This window comes from Neolamprologus multifasciatus, chromosome 13, assembly GCF_963576455.1.
Source record: "Neolamprologus multifasciatus chromosome 13, fNeoMul1.2, whole genome shotgun sequence".
Classification (NCBI taxonomy): Eukaryota; Metazoa; Chordata; class Actinopteri; order Cichliformes; family Cichlidae; genus Neolamprologus; species Neolamprologus multifasciatus.
In genome coordinates this window covers 16,275,170-16,296,702 of record NC_140451.1, presented here as the reverse complement: position 1 = coordinate 16,296,702, position 21,533 = coordinate 16,275,170, and the positions used below count along the sequence as shown (strand labels likewise).

The following is a 21,533-nucleotide window of genomic DNA, read 5'->3' as shown; positions in this document are numbered from 1 at the left end:
GACATCTGTCCATTATTTATCAAAGGAGAATGCTTCCTATAGTTTCCAGAGATAACAAGTGTGTGTGTGTGTGTGTGTGTGTGTGTGTGTGTGTGTGTGTGTGTGTGTGTGAAAATGTCATCCATGGGACGTGTGCTCTTAAGCTAGATGCTTGTGTAAACTCAGCAGGGGGGAAAGTATGCATGAGAACATCAATTTTTCAATCGCTAACAAGAGAAACTGTGTTGTGTAACAAGAAAACATGTTAAATTCAAGTCTGAGAAAATAAAGAGACGCGTTCTGGAGAAACCATGATTCATGTTTTCCAAGGACTTCTTTTGATCATCTTTTCATTAATTGCTTTTCTAAAAAGTGACCATCACATTTACAAATGAATGAGTCGTTTGATTATTCTTTTTTTTCAATTTTCCCTGACATCCAGCTTGTGTCATTCAGTTTCTGTTATTCTTCTTCCTTTCCAGCCGAAAAACTCATCATTTTCAAAATCGTTGGGACGTGAAACCAAATATGTGAGTAGAGGTCAGGTAGTTTTGCACGCTGAATTAAAGGCAAATGCTTTCTGTTTTTCTCAGCTTTTACCCCACAGGATAAAAAACCTGCTGCTGACGGTGCTTATTCTCAGTGTTGTTCAGATGCTTTTATTTGCTCTTTGAATATTATAAAATAGAACTTGCCAAATTTCAACCAGCTTCAAAAAACTTATAGAATAGTTCACAATGGGAATTATGGGTGGCACAGTGGTGCAGTGATTAATGTCACCTCACAGCACAGAATTTGAATCCGAGATTACATGTTTTCCCTGTGCCTACAGTGCGTGGGTTCCCTCTGCTTTCTCCTACAGTCCACAGACATGCATGTTGGGCTCATTGATTCTAAATGGGCTGTAAGGTGTGCTCTTGCACTAGGACAGCAGGGATAGACTCCATCCTCTCAGTCTGTGTTTGTACTGAGCTTCTGACAGATTTCACAGTTCACCAGGAACACGGGTCATTTATAAAGTATCTTACTGCATGAGTATGCACGTATAAGAGGTTCAAAACAGCGTGCTATCATGTGTTGAAGCTACTCCATCTCATAGCAACAGTTTATTAGCAAGCTCAGAAATAAAACCTTATTCCTGGGTTCATTAAACTCCAATTTAAAACTTAATTTTCCTCTAAATTGTATATCTTCTTGCATGAACAGAATAACTTTGTTATTTTGAGTAAGAATAATTAATCTGATTTGCAACCAGATGTTTATGTATTTATGCTATCATAAAAACTCAAAAATAAATTACTTCTCTCAGTTGTGTATGTTTTCTCTCTGATGGCAAATATCATAATTAATTGAAAGAGAAGAAGGCAGGAGTGCTTTCGGTTATCAGTGTTTAACTTTTGTGAGAGGCATTAGTAATTGTGTTAATATTTCTTTTTTTCCTCTAACTTATTTATTCAGGCATCTTTATGCAGCTTGCACCCATCTGCCGACGTGGAGAGAAAGCTGCTGGGTCGCAAACAGGTACACATTCTTTATTTGATCACGCTCCTTCATCTGCTGAATTAGGAGAATTTATGAGCTGCTTATCAGAATTAATTCCTTTATGCTGTCAAATGTCTGAATTGTATTATCCAGACAAAACCTGGGGTCATTCGCCCGATGACGGCCATTCCAAGATTGACAATAGAGGATAAAGATGAATTTCATCCAAAGCCCTTCAGGCAGTTTGCCAGCAAGCAGACCTCAACTGACAAGAAAAGGGTAAGCTTGTGGCATTCAATCAGTTTTTAATTTAAGTGATAACAAGACTTCGCAGTCTGCACAATCCTCTTTATTGACTTGAAATGTGTCTCGTTGGTGCCAGTTGCACTGAACTGCAACTGTCAGACTCACAGTAAAAATAAACTTCCAGAAACTACTCAAACTATATTCCAATCTCCATATCATGGATAGCATGGATACTTTTTTTTTTCCCACCAAAGCATTCAGTACATTTACAGTACAGAATATACATCCATCAGGCATAATATTATAGCCACTGACAGGTGATTATTTCTTTATTGTGGGAAGTGGTTGGGATATATTAGGGAGTGTGGAGTGAACATTTTGTTCTTAAAGCAGGAAAAATGAGCAAGCATAAGGATTGAGCGAGTTTGAAAAGGGCCAAACTGTGATGCTAGATGACTGCGTCAGAGTTTTCCCAGTCTGCAGTGGTCAGTACTGTATCTGTTGAAGGTGGTCTAAGGAGGGAACAGTGGTGAACCAGCAACAAGGTCATGGGTGGCCAAGGCTCAGGGATGCACGCGGGGAGTAAATATGGAACAGAAGAGCTACTGTAACTCAAATTGTCAAAAAAATGTAATGCTGATTCTAAAAGAAAGGTGTCGGGACAAACAGTGCATCACAGTTTATTGCGTATGGGATAGCTGCAGACACCATGCGGATGGCCCAGTGGGTTTGGCACCACAATGAAATCTGGGTAAAAAAGCAAACCAGTGGAGGCAATGTGATGCTTTGGGTAAGCTCTAATAGGAAGTCTTGGGTCGTGCCATCCATATGGATGTTACTTTGATGTGTAGCACCAAGCATTGTTGCAGACCACCCTTTCAAGCAAGTGTATTCTGAATGGCTGTGGCCTCTTTCAGCAGAATTGCTCCCTGCCCCAAACAAAAATGGTTCAGAAATGGTTTGAGGAGCACAACAACGAGTTTGAGGTGTTTACCTCTGCGGGATGTGCTAGGCAAACAAGTTCAATCCATGGAAGTGCCACCTCTCAACTTACGAGACTTAAAGGATCTGTTTCTAACATCTTGGTACCACAGCACACCATTCAGGGGTTGAGCGGAGCCCATGCCTCGACCGGTCAGCAAATGAGGGACCAACAAGATATTAGGCAGATGGTCGCAATGCTACAACTGACTGGTGGAAATTTCTAGATTCACCATAATATAAAATCACTTCAAACATACAAGAAGACAAAAAGTTTTAGAAAAAAGACAAATTTTGGTAAAACTTCTGAACTTGACCGTATCCTATCTCTCGCCCTTTGTTTCCCTTAAGACACAAGGTAATTTGTCTAAAAGCTCTTACCAATTTTCCTTATGCTGAGAAAAAGATAACAAACTTGAACACCTTTGCCTCTATTATCAGTGTAGATACCTGTTCTTGTCTTCCTTTGTTGTTTGTTTTTTCATAGATACAAAGATATTTGTAATGTTTCCCTTCATCGCTCTGTCATCACCCGGTCTTGTCAGATTCTCTTAGAGGATGAGTCCCTTTCCTTCACGAGCCACTGAGCTTCGGGCTTGTGTCCAAACTGTCTCTTTCTCACATTAAAGAAAAGTGAAATGATGCAGAAAGCGGTAACTCCTTCACTCAGCACCATGCTGGACGCCCAAAAAGCCATCTTTTTAGTGAAGTGATTTTTCAAAAGAAATTCACTTTTTTGTTTAAAAAGTATTGTGGAAAAAACATTACAGCAGAAAACATAATTAGCTTGAATGTATCTAACAGGAAAGACTGTGGGGGAACATGTTTAGATATTACTGGAGCATGGATAACATCACACGTCTGAACTCTGACCTCCTGGAGCTAGTAAACTACAAAAATTAACTAGAAATGTATCCAAAAGCAAAACACAATTAAATAAGAATAGTCTTTAAAGATTTTCCCAACGATTCAGAAAAATGTAAGTTTTATAACTACTTTTAGATCGCAACATTTTGGCACAAAAAACATTTTAATGAGGGCTTTTTTGTTTTAAAATATACCACTTTATATTGTCACACATTAGGAAGCTTCATTCTGTAAGCGTTCCAGGGTGGCGACTTTAACCTAATCTCCACCTAAAAGTTGATGACTCCACACTGTATTTTGTGTGCAATTATTCCTTTAATGGTCGCTTAACTTTAAAACATAACGATGGGTCATAATTTCTGCCTGCACAAATGGCTTATGACCCACGGCCTCTAAGGGCTGCAGTAACAGCTGTTAAAATATGCAGATTTAGACGGCTTCCCAATTGGTTTGTTACATTTGCAGAAAGACTGTTTGGAACCACGGGGAGCAGCAAGAGTCATATTCACCATCCGGCCTTATGCTGTTTATAGGACTGCTGCCATTTAACATGCTGGTGTTGTTTACCCATACAAACACCCACATGCTGCAGCAGATTGTGAAGAAAAAAAGGTAAATGGCCTGTATTTGTATAGCACTTTACTAGTCCCTAAGGACCCCAAAGCACTTTACACAACCAGTCATCCACCCATTCACACACACATTCACACACTGGTGATGGCAAGCTACGTCGTAGCCACAGCCACCCTGGGGCGCACTGACAGAGGCGAGGTCAAAAAAGGTCAAATAAGTGTAATAAAATATTAATTTCTTCTTACGTTTAGGTGTGGGACTTGGAAGGAAGTGTTTCACTTTTTGATTGTTCCTGCAATTATGTTACTGCAGCTGCAGTCAGAAGGCTCCAGCCACCAGTAAAACAAGCAAACAAGAAAAACATCACTGCATATAAAACTCAGCCATTAGCACATTTGAAGAAAAAAAAAACCAACAAACTTTTTTGTTTAATTAGTACTTCCATTGAAGCATTGTCTAGAAGGCTACAGGCGGTCCAGTGTGTCACATTCATCCAGTTATTCTAATGGTGTACTGTGTTGGTACAAAAATAGGATGTTGCTGTCTGCCACAATACTTTTGACAGGGTGCCTTTTTGGTCAATTTCAGCTGTCATTTTTTGAAGACTTGTGGCAACAACAAGCCGTTGCGTCAGTCCGTATTTATTGCCACATAACAGAGGCAATTTCTGTGACTATTTTCAAGAGGTCTGGCTAGCATTTATGATTAGAAGTGTGCAGTTGAACAAATTATTATATCAGCAAATTGTGAAAAATGAAACATTTGACATTTGAAAATGCTACTCATAGACCAGATTTATTGTATTCATAAAGAGAATAAAGATGCTTTCTTATTGTCACGCAGAGAGGTGTAGTGTGGAAAACAGCAGACATTACTTGACTGAGCAGCAAACAGTGTTAGTTTATTGTCCTCTAATCATCACACAAGTAGCAACTTCCAAAATGGCAACCCATCCATCTCCCTCTCTGTCGTCCAGCAGTCCACCTACACTTTCAGACCCCGCCTTCTCATTTCAAACTGGCCTATCAGTTTGAGGGAAAAGAAAAACAAAGAAGATTCATTTTCACAAATAATCCTAAAATTATCATTCATTTGGCTGCCACAGTGGTTTGAACTGAGTGACTTAAGCCAAACATTTTGTTTATACGCTGGTGCAGAGGTGTGTTTAGCACTCATTATACAACATTTTATAAACCTACCACAGGGGAGATGGGGAAGCTTTCTAACACGTATGCATTCCTATTTGAATCTGGTCACCGGAGTTGTTATATTGTCATAATTTGAATTAGGATTACATTTTTGATTTTTGATTTGAGTTTAGTGTCAGTCATTTTCCAAATACAAAAAAAAATAATAAAATAAATCTATTTTTGCAACAGAGTTTATTACAGATGTCAACAAAAAGAAAACAACAAAGAAGAATTTCACTCAATGTGAAATGGAGACACAAAAATCACAAACTGAAGTAAAACTACAGGAGGAAAAAGACCCTCTTAGAATGTCAACAAATGGTTCTGACTAATAACACTACATTACTACATTAAACTACAAAATGACAGTAATTTATACAGGGAAAGTATACACAATTGAGAATGTTAACAATATAAATTAAAAAAAAATATGTTAATTGTAATAAATGAGATAAAATGCATGATTAAATTTACTACGTGTTTAATTATTTGGAAAGTTTGTGGATGATAATTAGAGCATACTAATATGCAGCAATGTGAAATAGAAAGTTTTTACATGGCTCTCTATAATCCCATGAAAAACTAAGCAGAACCCATGATTTAGTAGCTACTAAAACCATCTTCAGCAGAAATAACTTGACTTAATTATTTTTTGTATGATTTGTCAGACTCTCACACTATTGTAAAGGAATTTCTACCTGCTGTTTACAATGTTGCTTCAGTTCATCGAGATTTGTTAGCATTCGTCTGGAGGTCTGGACTTTGACTGCATAATTGCCAAACCTGGATTCTTTTCAGGCTCTATGATATAGATTTGCTGTTGTGCTTGGTATCATTGTCCTGTTGTATGACTCAGTTTGGCCCAAGGTTTAGCTATCAGACCGATGACCTCAGAATATTTTGGTATACAAAGAAGGTCACGGTCGACTCAATGACTGCAGGATGCCTAGATCCTGTGGCTGCAAAACAAGCCGAAATCATCATCGCTCCATCACCGTGCTTGACAGTTGACTGAAGGTGTTTGTGCTGATATGTTTGCTTTTCACCAACTATGCATCCTGGCTAAACATCTCTATTTTGCACTAGTCTGGTGTTTTGTTGAATTTTACTTTGCAAACCTAAACCGTGATGCTATTATTTTATTCAATTCAATAAAACTTTATTGATCCCAAAGGTTGACCCCGAAGGAAATTGGGTTAAAATTGGCTGTCGACCTTTGCCAGCGCCATCTTACCCTCCGACCATACGTACATTACACAACATCACATGGGGAAGACAGGTCAGAGAGGTATAACAATGGAAAATGCACAACATGAGGTAAGACGAGGAGAAAAAAGGACTCCCCCCAGGCTGAGCTCCAACAGGGAGATCAGTTTGAGAACAGAAAAAAAACAAAACACCTCAGGACATAGCACATGAATCATCACATCTCACAACGTAGAAGACATAAGCTTAGAAGGCGTTTGGGGCGGGGGGGGGGGGGGTGAGTGTAGGTCTGTGTCAGTATTTTAGGGAGAGAATAAGGGTTTTACTGGCAACCCTTCCTAACAGGAAATGCCTATTCAGTCTTTTAACTGTACTGTCAAGAGCTTCAATGTTTAACATGCTAACAGAGACCTGCATAGCCTAAATTATAGCTCTTAGGTTTTTTGCAATTTCTTTGAGCAGGTCTGAACTTTGTATGAATTTGTTGGGAGGTCCACTCCTGGGAACACTGTGGTACTGTGTTAACACACCTGAATACTTCAGATCAGAAAACTGACAGAATCTCTGCTTTTATAGAAGTTCTCACACTTGCTAATGATCAGTCAATCAGATTAATCTGATTAGCAGCACCTGGCTGCTACTTACCTTCTCAATTCCTATGGAATTAGTCTTTCCTATTCCTTAGTCTTTCACAGGACTTCATAGAGTCCTTTAAAAACTTTGTTCTTCACATAACTGCAAAGCTGGTACAGAGTAGGTGTTTTTGCAAACTTAAAAACTTAAATTCAGTCTCACCTTACTTGCATAATATGAAGTATGCATGTAGAAAACATATTCTTACATCAGGCTGCAGAAGTTCATGTAACAGCAGGGGAAAAAACTTTTTTTTTTTGGGGGGGGGGGGGGGGTTGTCTCAGTTTAAGTCCAATTTTCAGGCAGATAGGTAGGGTTTTTTTTTTCCTATTTGCTTCAAGGCATTCAGCAAACAAACTTTTAAGTAAGTAACTTGGGAACATATCTGGTAATTAAAAAGAGTGACCTCCTTCGCTGCAGCCATCTGTTTAGCCTTCACATGTAAAATTATTCAGATAGTCAGATACACAAAATAAATTACTGCTGTTCAATAATTTCACATTTTTGGCTCCACTAATAAATGTCACACCCTGTGAATGTTGATGATTATGTAACTTCTCTGGCTTTGGATTCCATCCATCCTTTTCCACTTATCCAATTCAGGATTGCAGAGGGGCTGAAGCCTGTCCCAGCTGTGACAGAGCAAGAGGCAGGGTACACCCTGGACAGGACGCCAGCCACTGCAGGGCTGGAGAATGACAACTAAATTACCTAATTTTGAAGATACAATCAAATAGTTCTTGCCTAAAGGTACCATGGAGGCTGGATGCAGCAGGGATTGAACCACTGACTTTCCAGTTAATAGAGCGAGGCACCCAGAACATAAATCTTAAAACATACATCATTTGTAATTTTAGTAGCTTCCTCAAAGAGTTTCAAACACAGCACAAGTCAAAAAAAAGGTGCATAAGAAAATTTAAATGTTGAAAGCCAGGAGATGATTAATCGCTGCTAAGATTACAACCACTTGCAGTTCTGCAACTGGTTGTAATCTCTGCATGACACTCATTATTTTCTTTACTGATCTGCTGGTATCCTTTCACAATTCCCGCTTCTTTGCCTGTCTGATTTCTTTCTTAATCCTAATTGTGTCAGCTTGTCAGATCTCAATTGACGTCACTGTATATGTATATTTCATATCCAAGTTATATGCATCAAACCAGCTTCATGTGGAATTGCTTCACAGCGCTCCCTGGGAAATTTTATCCTGCTTTGATTTAACTGGGGCAGATTTTAAATGCCAAATGCAAAAACCAACCAAATTCTGTACGGCATTATGTCTGTTTGGTTTTCTGTAAACCCATCACATCGAAGCAAATCTAATATTACAATCGCAGCCACAGCCTTAGATCAGCATCATCATAATGTCAGAATGAAAGTACAAAAGATGTGAGTGTTGCATTTGCCAAGAAGAACTATTGAAAGAGTGAGTATTTGACTGACAGAAGAAAACCAAATACGACGGCCAAAAGTCAATTTTTCAATTTGAGAGGCAAAAGGATTTCAGATTAGCTCCTTGACAGATATTTATGTGCTTATATTTAAAAAACAAAAAACAGACTGAGGAAACTGCACAAAAAAAAAGAAAGAATACTGCAAAACAACAAGCATTGTCAAACCTTTCTAAAAAAGAAAGATCAGTTAAATGTTTCAGTGACAATTCATAGTGTGCCTAAAACAATATGTGTTTTAAACAAACAATAGCACTTACCCCAAAGAGCAAGGGCTATACTAACACTTTAATGCTTCATGATGTTGTTATCACAACATGCTGTTGGCCTGTTGTTATTACAATATGATGACATCAACCTATCATGGTGTCATTGTGATGTTGTAATGATGTTGTGATGTTTTGAAAAAAATAAAAATTGTGTCAACAACTGAATAAGTGTTAACATCCCTACTAAATCTCATTGTCTGGTTAAAAGCAAGCAGTTTAACTCCAAAACTATCCTCACTCACAAGTATTGACGTGCTTAAAGGTAAAAGTGTCCTGTCAGACCATTTTTATTTGATATCATTAAAGGTGACGCTATAGAGCTGTGTTGTTGGTGAGTGTATAAATATACATGTACTCAATGTACATCAAGAAATGCAGCAGTGCAATGCAGTTACAAAGACTGGTAGCTGGTAAATATACATGTAACATACAACAAAAAAAGTACAGCTTTTATAAGGGAACACATTTAACGTTGACATTAGACCTTAAAATGGGCCACATTACCTTAAAAGTGCATTACTTAAACATTAAGTAAACAGAATGTAGTTCAGGACAGGTCTCCTTCAAATTGGTATAAAAACAGAGATGAAGACAGTTAGGTGCTGTGAGTTCAAACACAGATGTATCAAATGTGTTTGCTTTAACCGCCCTGGCAGAGGAGATGTGACTCGCTATGTCAAAACACAACAAAAGATTTGAAACAAATCACTGTGCTGTGTTTGATCAAGATGATTCCATCTGACACCAGTTTCTTAATCTACCTTTTATGATGCCCTTGGTTTGTCTGTGCAGGTGACAAATACTAAAGAGCAACATCGTGCGGAACATTAACCCTGTGGAGGTCCAGGAACCCTTGTTACCCTTACTCTGATCTGAACATAATGTTTTGGAGAAGTCTGGAAAAGGTTAAATAATTCTGATTTGGCGTTACCAACCGCCACGAGTTGCACCAGTGCAGTGTGGGTGAAGTAAAGAAAAATTGCGGTTTCAGTAGTGACAGAGTTCGAAGGAGACCTTCAGAACATCATAAGAATTGTCTGTGCTCCCAACACATTCCTCAGGCTGCCACACAGACAGGTTCCTGCTGGGTCTTTGAAGGCTCACAAAACAGTGAAATAGTAAAAGCCAAAAACTCTGAGTGATGATAGATACAGTAGTGCACCTCATGAAATGAATTATACAGATGTCTGAGAGTACCTTCCCACAGATGTGAGATCTGAAATCGAGCAGCACAGTGATGGAGAGGTCAGCAGTGTCACGTCACAGCAAGACAGTTTCCAGCAATGGTCTTTATGTGCAACATTTGCCTGTGCCTGCTTGGGTTTCTGTCTTCCTCCCACAGTCTAAAGGCATGCATGTTAGATATATTGGTGATTCTAAGTTAGCCCTCTTGGACTGTATAGAATAAAGTGTTGCATGCGCTCATTACATGGCGAGTATATTACATTTGCTCCTGCATGTGACCACAATGTAACTAAATAATCTAAAAAGAAACTAATTAGAATCCAGCCATTGAGCTGTGTCGTGCTAAGAAAGAGCAAGCACACCAATGCAGAGTCAAAGACTAGCACAAAGTATAAGTAATACTGAAACTTCAACTAAGACACGCCACATTTACACGGGCAGAAAATAAACACGGTTACAGAACAGAGAGAACAGATAGACATTATGACAAGACTGAGGTAACAATAGGATCACTAACAACACCAACTAAATATTACAAGGCCAAGAAGAAGAACCAGAGTATAAACAGCCTATAAGTAGACATAAACCAAAGGTAAACAAACACAGAGACAAAGGCTGACTGCACAGAGATGAGACACCGGAGAGGATGAAGAACCAAGGTATATAAAAAAATAAACCCACAACAAACAAAACTTAGAAGCAATAAGAAAATAACATTAAACTCAAAAGACTAAACGCCACCAAAACTAGAATATCAATTATTTTCACAAACTCAAAAATAAATCCAAACCACCAAAACTCAAAAACACATGGTCAGAGAACCTAAAATCCTCACAAACTGACTTCAAACTAAATGAAAAGTAACTGAGATTGAAAGAAAAGAGGTGGGAGGTGGGGAACTATAAAGGCTCCTGGGTTGCCGTTTCAGAGAGTCTAGGAAAACACATGTGCGGATCCCACACAAAGTCTCCTACTACCACTTTAATTGCACTAGTTTGCCATGAATTAATAGGGATATTATAGATGTTAGTTATGGAGGTGTTTCTGGTATATACTATAGCAGTGAAGGCAGCTGTAACTTAAGGTAAGACAGATTATAAGGCCAAAAACAAATGTGGTAAAAGCTAAAAAAAAAAACCCAAAACAAAACACTTTCTCTGACCTCCGAAACATTAATTAAGGATTAATCATCCATTCATTAATATCAGATAGGCTGTTTATACATTTTAAATCAATCTGTATTTTAAATTTTCATGAAACCATGAAATATTTAAAATATCAAAGGTTTAAAAATGCCCCAAATCACATCATTTAAATTCCTGTAGCACAGGGTTAATTGCTATGTTATGTTAAAGCAGTGATGACTTGCTTACACTTGTTAAGGAATATATAAATACGTGTGAATGTTGTTGATAAAAAGGAAAACTTACACATATTTTTGGATATGAAGCACAATTTTTGAATGCATGGTTGGTAGTCCTGGCATTTTTCTGTTGTTCGTCTTGTTTGACAGTGTAATGATCCTGCATGAAAAATGATGAAAAAATGATGTTTTTCCTGTAATGAGACAACATAAAATTCAACACTCAGTATTGAACAATTAAACTTAGAGCTGTTCAATATAACATATATATTGGATGATGATATAAAAACCTCTATTGTTTCATTTTGTTTCGTGGTGTTGCAAAATAAACTGTTTACGGTAATATTTTTCATTGTTTTGATGGTCACTGTAGTGGCTATATTAATTTCTTAAAGTTTTCTCTTTCTCTTATATTATATTATAACCACACTACAGAAGGACAAGCACCTGTTTTTATGTGTTAGCAACAACGACGGTAACACCAACGCGTGTCCGCTTGTATGCTCCACATAAACCTTTCACAATAAAGCTCAAGATCCTGTCGAGACTTTTCAAAATAAACGGAATCACGTGAAAGAGCAGATTATTTATGGATGAGAAGTAAAAAAGAGCCGCCAGGTGCTAATAAATAAACCTTAGACTCAAACGTTGGAACAGGCTTTTCCCCGCAGCACGCTGTGTAATAAATACTCACAAAGAAAACGGCAGCTGTTACAACTTATGTCTAAAAATGTATTGTTTCATGCATTTGTTGAAACACTGGACTCCAACTACATGACGCGCAGCTGGAAACACTTCACGCAAGTCGAGCTGCCCGAGATTCACAGAATTTACAGAAAATGTTACATTTTTGTGATTTATATCGTTATCGGAAGATAGAATTCTTATATCGGGATATGAGATTTTGGTCATATCGCACAGCCCTAATTAGACTGACTTTCAGTGAATTTTACATCTCTGACACCAAACAGTCTCTTTCCCGAAAATTCAGACACCAAACTTACAAAGCTACAAATCTTTTTAGATTGCATTTATTGAAGATAATGATGTTGGTTTTTCAGTATGTATATAATATGTGCCCATATAGAAAATAAATGTTTTAATAAACTTAAAGATTAATCAAGCAAACAATATCTCTGATAAGCATGGAAGTGATTACTTTATATGTCATATAAAACAAACACTTTTACAGGTACTTTGAAAAAAAGTGTTTTTTTTTTTGATAGATATTTCTCCATAGGCATTGATTTATGTGATCACACATCATAATACGTCAGCTACCCAGGAGTGAATTTTATAGAATGTGTTGCTATTTTGTTTTGTTTTTTTAAAGAAAGGGTAAGAAAATAGACATTGATTTAATGTCTGTCCTTTTAGTGGAAAAAAGAACTAGTCAGACTGCACTGGAGAGAAGAAGCAGTGGGTGGTAGCTAGTCAATACGTAAGAGGTAAATCTTTCAACAGCTCCAAATTTGTCTCATTTAGATTCTTGTTTTTGTAAACCAGAGATACAGCACTGAGTAAAGGCAGTTCTTTTGATCAAAATCACCTTTAACACAAAAACTGCTTTGAAATTGCTGTCTTATTATTCAAGTTTTTTTTTGCGTATTTCCAAAAACACAAGTTACAACATGTATTTATGAAAACTTCCAACCGAGAATCACCTTTGATGGTATAGATACTGGCTGACTATTTCCCCCTGCATCCAGCCTCTATGCACAGCGTGACTGAGGCTCTGCACCAAATACAGAGCAAAAAATAATTTTTTATAGATTTTTTCATGCAGCTTCTCAGTCAATCAGAGGGTTTCCAAACGTTGGAGATTCTCTTGAAGATGGAAATCAATAGATTTTTAAATAGTTCTGTCACCACAAAAATGTTAGCAGAAGCACAAGTGATGTGCATATACAGTAGACCTTCAAAGGTCTTTATGCAATTTGCTGGGATTCATTTATGCACAGGTCTCTTAAGTTCCCACCACTGCATTTCATTCGGGTAGAAGTATTGCAACACCTTGATGCATGACCTACCATCCTTGTCAGTTGATACGATCTTCAATCTTCTTTTTGTACCTTCATGAACTTGAAAACCGAACATGATGACAGTGGCCTGCAGGAGTCTGAGATGTAGCTCTTGGGTTTTTTGCAGTTTCTCTGAGCGTTGAACTGTCTGACCTTGGGAGGGATTTGCTGAGATATCCGCTCCTGAGAAGATTGTGGCATTGAGTTAGCACATATCTTAAAGCTGCAGACACGAAAACGGTCAAACCTCTGTTTTTATATAGATGTTCACATTTGCTGATGATCGGTTAATCAAATGAATTTGATTAGCAGTACCTGGTTTTTACTTACCCTCTTAATTTTCACACAACTGCATGAACTTTCTTGTTAGCATAACCTATATTTTCCCAGAATGGAAATCCTGTTTAATAGGAGGTTAAACAATATTTATTATTGAAAAGTTATTCAAATATTAATAGAGAGGATATAATACCAGACAGCTTGATTCATAAAGTGTCTGAAGACATGATGATTCTCACCCAAACTTCATGTTCTTATTCCCACCTTGCTGTCTTCTGCTTTGCTGAAATATTTTCTCTTTTTTTTTTTTTTTTTTTTTTTTTTTTTTTTTTTTTTTTGCCTGTCCCGTTTGGTTCTTTTGCCATCAGAATTATTGTCTAAAGGCGAAGAAAGATGCCCAACGGATTTTCTTTACCAAATTGACCATCCCAGCTTTGCCGTAATGGTCCATTTGATTCACCTTTTATTCTTTATTTTATTTTCACTTGCTGAATACGGGACAGACTTGACTGGGGGAAAGAAAAGGGAGAAAGAAAGAGGGGAAGAAAAACAGTTGAGAAGAGGGACGGGGGAGAAGGGCAAAAAACAAAAACCAACAGAATAAGCAGAAGAAAAAAAAAAAAAAAAAAAAAAATACATATATCGATCACCTGGATCACCTGTTGAGAAAGAAAAAAGAAAACAAGCAGAAGAAAACGAGAGTAATACAATAAACCACATCACAATGATATATGGGAATATGACAGTAAATACTAAATATTAAACATTATTGTGCAGCACGTAAGATCGACAGCACAGTGTGCATTGAGGTAGGAGCCAAAAAGGGTGTAGTTTGTGTGTGTGATCACCCGTGTGTACACCTGTGAGCATGGACGCGCTTGTTTTCTTAAAAGGTTCCCTCATGTAATGATCTGCTAGAGGGTGTGGGGGGCCACTGCCCCGTCCTCCAGGGCATGAAGCAGGTATGGAGGAGATCAAAACCCCAGACATCCAGAGGCCCCCAGAACACAAGAGACCAAGGAAGACCAACAGAGGGGCAGCCGCGCCACTGTCCCAGAAAGAGCTGAGGAGAGTCCCAGATGAGGGGTCACCCAGCAGCCACGGAGCAGAAGCCAGGGGGGGCTGCAGTGACGTGCCCGTGAGCTCCGCCGGCAGCCAGCTGTGCCTGAGTGACCGAGCCCCAGGCCGAGAGGCCGGGGGCACCCCACCTCCGAAGTGGCCCAAGCGAGCCCCAGGCTCCAGGCCCCGATAAGCAGCCGCCAAGGAGTGAGCCGGTGTGTACCCGGACGCCCACCCCCGGACACAAAGAACCACCAACGCACCGACGTCTGAGGGAGTCCGCCCCCGGCAGGGGAAGTGGTGGGGGGAGATAGGCCTCCAAACCTTGGAGGGCCTGAGCTGTCCTCAGAGAGGTGGCATCTGATACCCAACCTGACATACAGACACAGACATACAGGCACACACAGATACAAACATCCATTCCCACCCTCATGCTCTCATATGCACTTACTCCACACTCAACCAACGTGGAGACAGACATAAAGAGACGCTGTACACACAATCACACTCCCCAAGCGTACTCTACGAACCGGGTCTAGGTACCCTTGCCCCTGGAGGGGGGAACTGCACCCAGACCCAGGTTGTGTTACCCTTTTCCCTGCAGTGGGGAGAAGCAGACCGCCCCGACTCCGCAGCAGCAGGGAGGCCCCACACTCCGGACCCCAGTCGGACGGCCAACTCCTCCTCCTAGCCCCCCTGCTCCAGCAGAAAGCAGAGAACGAGGGTGAGAGAAGACTCCTAACCTCCCTCCACCCGCTCATTGTAGTGTTGATGTATGTGTGTTCTAAGGTGCGTTTAAAACCCAGGAGGGCATGGAGCTACCTGCCAGAGAGCAGCAGGTAAGCGCATAGTCCCTCCTGCTAGCCCTCAATGTCTACGTGTATTTAAAATTGAGAGGTGGGCAACGACGCCGGGGGTGAGGTGTACACCCTGATGGTAATTGGGATTCCGTGTAGCGTGCCCACCCCCAAGATCCTATATTTATGTGTAATGAGAATGTGAGTAATGTGAATGTCTAAGTTGCGGGATAAAATTGAGGCAGAGGCAGCCAGAAGGGGACAGAGGGGGGGGGGTTACCTCCTCTGCACCCTGGTGACACACCCCCACTCCAAGGCCCTGCATGTGTGGGTGGTTGTGGTGGAGCGGGAAGAGGGAGGCAGCTGGAGATGGGGAGGGAAGGAAGGGAGGAGCAAGTGACCCCTCCCTGGGGCCAGCTCCCCCGCTGACCCCAGTAGGCACCCCCATACTCCGCGACCCACCAGGGAAGGGGGGCCCAGGCCCATCCGAACCGGGGCCCAGCGCAGCGGCGCCGCCCGGCCCCACAGAGCCCGGGGCAGTCCACTCAACCCCACAACAGAGAAAACTGCACCCACCCCATCATCCACTCATCTTCCAGACTACATAAGACAATAGACGCCCAGGCTGAGATCTTCCTCCACCTCTCCTGTATCTCCCCCTCTTGCAGAGAGAGTTCCTGAGAGAGGAAAGCCCCTGCAAGATGTGACAACCCCCCCCCCACCAGTTGAAGAGCCCCCCAGCTGGCTCGGCGCACCGGCGGCACCCTGCGCCAGTGGCGGGCCCCCATATACCCACCGGCCCACAACCCCGGCAACACACCAACCAGGACCCAGGCCCCCGAGGCCCGGCCAGGGCCCCAGGCCAGAGCCGGAGCGCCCCCAGAACCTCACGCCCGTCCCGGACCCACCCAGGGGCAGCCAGGCTACCAGGTCAGTAACCCCCGTCCGTCAGCACAGACCCTCCCCTAGCCCCGCTGCACGTAGCCACGAGGAAGCCGTCACCTAAGAGCCAACAGAGCCCCTAATTGGCCATGACCGCTACCCCGGGTTGAGCCCCCCAAGGAAGATGCTCCCGGGGAACCCCCCGACGCCCCAAGCCTGACCCTACCCCCACACCAATCACAACAGTGAAGGCGAGACCAAAATATGACCCCCCACCCCCACTAGGTGATGGAGCTGATCAGAGGAGCCCAGAGCGATTGATCTGATGTGGTGGCAGAGGCTGTATCAAGACTAATGTAATCTAATAGATAATTTCTATATTGGTTAGAATTAAGATTGTTTTTATTTTTCCAGTTCATGAGGACTGTTTTCTTGGCTATGCATAGAGCAGTGAAAACCATATGGGCTATATTCTTTTCTGAAGTGACATTATCTAAGCTGCCCAACAAACACACTAAGGGGGAAGTTGGAATGTTACATTTCAGACACTTTGATAAGTCTTCACATATCTCGCGCCAAAACTTCTGAACTGGTGGACAGAACCAAAGAGCGTGGATATAATTGTCCGGTGAATTGGTTTGGCAGTGTGAGCAGTTGTTGGTAGATGCAAAGCCCATCTTGAACATCCGATGACCTGTATAGTGCACTCTATGTAGTATTTTGTATTGAATTAATTGAAGACTGGGATTTCTGATTAGATGAAAGGTTTTTAAGCAAATCTGAGACCAGAAGTTTTGGTCTAAGTTAACTGATAAATCCGCTTCCCATTTTGCAATAGGAAGTGATATTGATTCATCTGTTTTAGAAAGCATTCTGTATATTTTGGATAGTAATTTGGGGGTTTTAAGAGTAAAAAATTGAACCACACTTGGTGGTGTTTGTAGTTCAACTTGACCCAGTTTAAATTTCTTTTTTATTATGGATTTAATTTGTTGATATTCTAAAAATCTTTTCTTGTTGATCCCATATTGTGTAACTAGTCTGTCAAATGAAATAAATTCTGTTCCTTCTAGTATATGTTCTACATATTTGATTCCTTTACCATTCCAATCTGAAAAGTTTATCATATTATTGTTTTGTAATATGTCAGGGTTGTTCCAGATAGGTGTACGTTTGCATGGGATTAATGAAGACTCTGTCAACTTCAGAAACTCCCACCATGCTGTCAGAGAAGAGCTGATGTTGATGCTTTTGAAGCATTCATGTCGTTGGATGTTTGAGCTGATAAATGGTAGATCTGAAATCTCTAGATTATTGCAAAGTGCTTGTTCTACATCTAGCCAAGGTTCATCTAAGAGGGTATGTTTTAGCCATCCTGAGATAAACTGAAGCCTGTTGGCTAAGAAGTAGTGCTGAAAGTTAGGTAGTTCTAATCCTCCTTTATCCTTGGTCTTTTGTAGTGTTTTTAAGCTTATACGTGGGGGCTTATTTTTCCAAAGGAATTTGGACATATATGAATCTAGAGATCTGAACCAATCTTGCGGCGGTTTAGTTGGGATCATTGAGAATAAATAATTTATTTTTGGTAATACCATCATTTTTATAGCAGCAACCCTTCCCATGAGTGATATGGGTAGACATTTCCATCTAGCCAGATCACCTTCTACTTTCTTTAAAAGTGGGGTATGGTTTAATTTAGTTAGATCTGCAAGCTTGGGAGAAATATTAATACCTAAATATTTTATATTTCCCGATTGCAGTGGAGTAGAAGAGGAATTATGGAAGCAGCAATTAATAGGAAGGACTGTAGATTTTGACCAGTTAATTGAGTAATCTGATATTCTTGCAAAAGAGTTTATCAATTCAATCACCCCAGTGATATTGGTTTGTGAATTTTGGAGAAAGAGTAACACATCATCAGCATAAAGGCTGATTTTATGTTCTACGTTCTTGCATTTTATGCCCTTAATTGCTGAATTCTGTCTAATTGCTGCTGCTAGTGGTTCGATAAAAATTGCAAACAGTGAAGGGGAGAGTGGGCATCCCTGCCTGGTGCCCCTCAGGAGACATAAGCTGGAGGATGTCTGGTCATTTGTTCTGACACAAGCTGTTGGGGAATTATATAATATTTTTAACCAGTTGATGAAAGAAGATCCAAAACCAAATTTGTGTAAAGTTGCAAATAGAAATTTCCAGTTAACTCTGTCAAACGCTTTTTCTGCATCTAAGGAAAATATTGTAGTTTCAAGGTTTTTACTGTATGAGTAGTCTATCAAATTAAGTAATCTACGTGTATTTGTTGATGAGTGCCTACCTTTTATGAAACCAGTTTGGTCAGGATGAATTAAGAGGGGGGTTATTTTCTCTAGTCTCTTCGAGAGAGCTTTGCAGATTATTTTGAGGTCTACATTAATAAGGGATATTGGACGATAGCTTGAGGGATATACAGGGTCTTTGCCTGGTTTTAGCAGGAGATTAATGTTTGCAGAATTCATATTTGATGGAAGTCTGCCCTTTTCTTTGATTTCTAACAACGTTCTGTAAAAAACTGGTGCTAGAATCGTCCAGAATTCTTTGTAGAATTCTGCAGGAAAGCCGTCTGGACCTGGAGCCTTATTATTGGACATATTTATCAGGGCTTCCTGGAGTTCACCTGATGTCAGTGGCGAATCCAGTGCCATTGCTTGAGATTCTAATAATTTTGGGAGAGTTATGTTGTCTAAAAATTGATCAATTTCCTTTTTAGATGGGTTTATTTGTGGTGAATACAACGTTTTATAGAAATCCCTGAAAATGTTGTTTATTTGTTTCGGTTCATATATTGTGTTCCCAGATGAATCTTGAACAGCACATATAGTTGTTTTTTCTTTATTTATTTTTAACTGGTTTGCTAGAAATTTACCGGATTTATTACTATGTTCATAATTTTGTAAGCGTAGTCTTTGTACTAAGAATTTTGTTTTTCTATCAATTATCTCATTTAATTCTAGTTTTGTTTTGCGTATTTTGTTCAATGTTTCCTGATCTTGGTGGGACGCGTAGGCTTCTTCTAGTGATTTGATGTTTTTTTCTAATTCCTGAATATTTTTGTTTTCTTTTTTCTTTTTATGTGATGAGAAAGAAATTATTTTACCTCTCATCACAGCTTTCCCTGCTTCCCATAAAACAGAAGCTGATGTTCCGGGAGTGTCATTAAAGTCTAAATATGAAGTCCACTCTTTTTTAAAATATTTAATAAAGTCTTCATCATTAAGCAGTGATGTATTAAATCTCCAGTTTTTACTTGGCATAGTATTATTCTTGTGCATTAGTGTTAGAGATACAGGAGCATGATCGCTGACAGCTATAGGATGAATCTCAATGTCTGAAATGTCGCTCAGCAGTGAGCTGCTGACCAAAAAATAATCCAGACGAGAGTAGGAGTGATAAACATGTGAGAAAAAAGTATATTCCTTACTGGTGGGGTGAAGGGAGCGCCATGCATCGCAAAGACCAAAGTCGCTCATATACTGTTTGATTATATTTGTGGACTGCCAATTACGCTGAGTTCCTGCTGTATTGAGCCTATCCATTTCTTCATTCAGTCCAAGGTTGAGGTCGCCTCCAAGCACAAGTGTGCCATCTAAGTGTTCAGAGAGTGCACTGAAAAAACCGTGAAAGAATGAGGGATCATCAACATTTGGACCATATACACTTACAATACATAGATTTTTATCAAGTATAGATAGATTAATGATTAAGAATCTGCCCTCTGGATCTATAACTGTATCGAGTACTGTGAAATTAATTTTTTTATGAATTAAAATTGCTACTCCCCTTTGTCTAGAATTATAACAGGCTGAGAACACATTAGGAAACTCAGGTGTTTTAAGTTCATTCGAACCTCTAAGAGGTCTGTGGGTCTCTTGTAAAAGGACAACATCTGCCTGTAGTTTTTTGAGTTGGTTAAATATTTTTAACCTCTTTTCTCTGGAGCCAGCTCCATTTACATTCCATGTAACGAATCTTAGTGCACCCATAGATGTCTGTGCATAACTAGGGGTGTACTCTGTGTGTGTCGCTTAGACAGGTGGAGAGAATATATCACTTGTTCATAAATAAGGAGAGGGAGAGAGAGAAAAAATGTGTGGCGAGATGCTCCCCGAGTCTGACTATGTGTTTGCATATTTACTAATATGAGTATGCTTGGCTTAAGTGTGTGTATCCTGTAGGTCTGTGTGCGCTGTCTGACTGATGTAAATGTGCTGCCGTTGAGCGCATGACTGTGCGTGATCGTGCAGTGAGTAAGTGTCGAAATAAATGATGTTGTTTGTGGAAGAGTGTGGAAGCAGGTGATCGAAGCAGTGAAAGAAATAAAGAAAGAAACCAAGGACGAGGGTGAGCAGCATAAAAACAAGAGGGGGAAAAGAGAGGAAAAAAAAAACAAAAACGAGAAGAGAGAAAAGAAAACGTAAACATTCCAATTAAATCACTGACGGAGAGTGACGGTGTTAATATTGCTATGAAATCACACTTAAGATGTGATTTGATACCGGTAAGTTAAACAAATGTTAATCCAAGTTAGTGTGAGTGGATAGGGAAAGGGTGTAGCGGATTCTTATCTGGTCTGAAGTTAATACAGCCACGGAGTGATGTTGGGGTCGCGGTGGAGCTGTCCGTCCACGTACAGCCGGTCCACAGCGATGACAGCGCGGGAGCCTTTCTGGATGAAGCCGCGTCGAAGTGGGAAGAGGACCCTGCGTCGTTCCAGGATCTCTTTGGGGAACTGATCGTTCACGCTGAAGTCCGTTCCTTTTAATTCCCTGCCGCGGCTTTTCACATGTTGTTTTTGTTTGAAGTGGCCGAATTTGGCCACGATAGGACGTGGTCTCCCGGCCGTAGCCCGAATGGGGCCGAGGCGATGCACCCTATCGAAGACGATGTTCTTCACCATGTCCTCCGGCAGCTTCAGGTGGGTTTTGATGAAGCTTTTTACCGTGGTCTCCGCGTCCTCTCCAGCGGCTTCTGGAATACCAGAAAATACTAGATTATCACGCATGCTACGAGCTTGTAGATCAATAACCGTTTCTT

The 21,533-nt window shown here is 40.3% G+C and overlaps 1 protein-coding gene across 3 annotated transcripts in view; it reads left to right on the top strand.

Annotated features, from left to right (window-relative positions):
- Positions 1–21,533, top strand: part of mlip (muscular LMNA-interacting protein) — a 46,664-nt gene that overhangs the window by 22,164 nt on the left and 2,967 nt on the right. For 2 of the 3 annotated variants that reach the window (XM_085182615.1, XM_085182613.1), the window contains 3 exons: positions 462–509; positions 1,438–1,500; positions 1,615–1,740. In XM_085182615.1, coding sequence (XP_085038741.1) covers positions 462–509; positions 1,438–1,500; positions 1,615–1,740 — 237 coding nt within the window. Of the gene's footprint in view, positions 1–461; positions 510–1,437; positions 1,501–1,614; positions 1,741–7,760; positions 13,675–21,533 lie in introns of those variants that run through there. The other variant, XM_085182614.1, reaches the window with a different exon arrangement.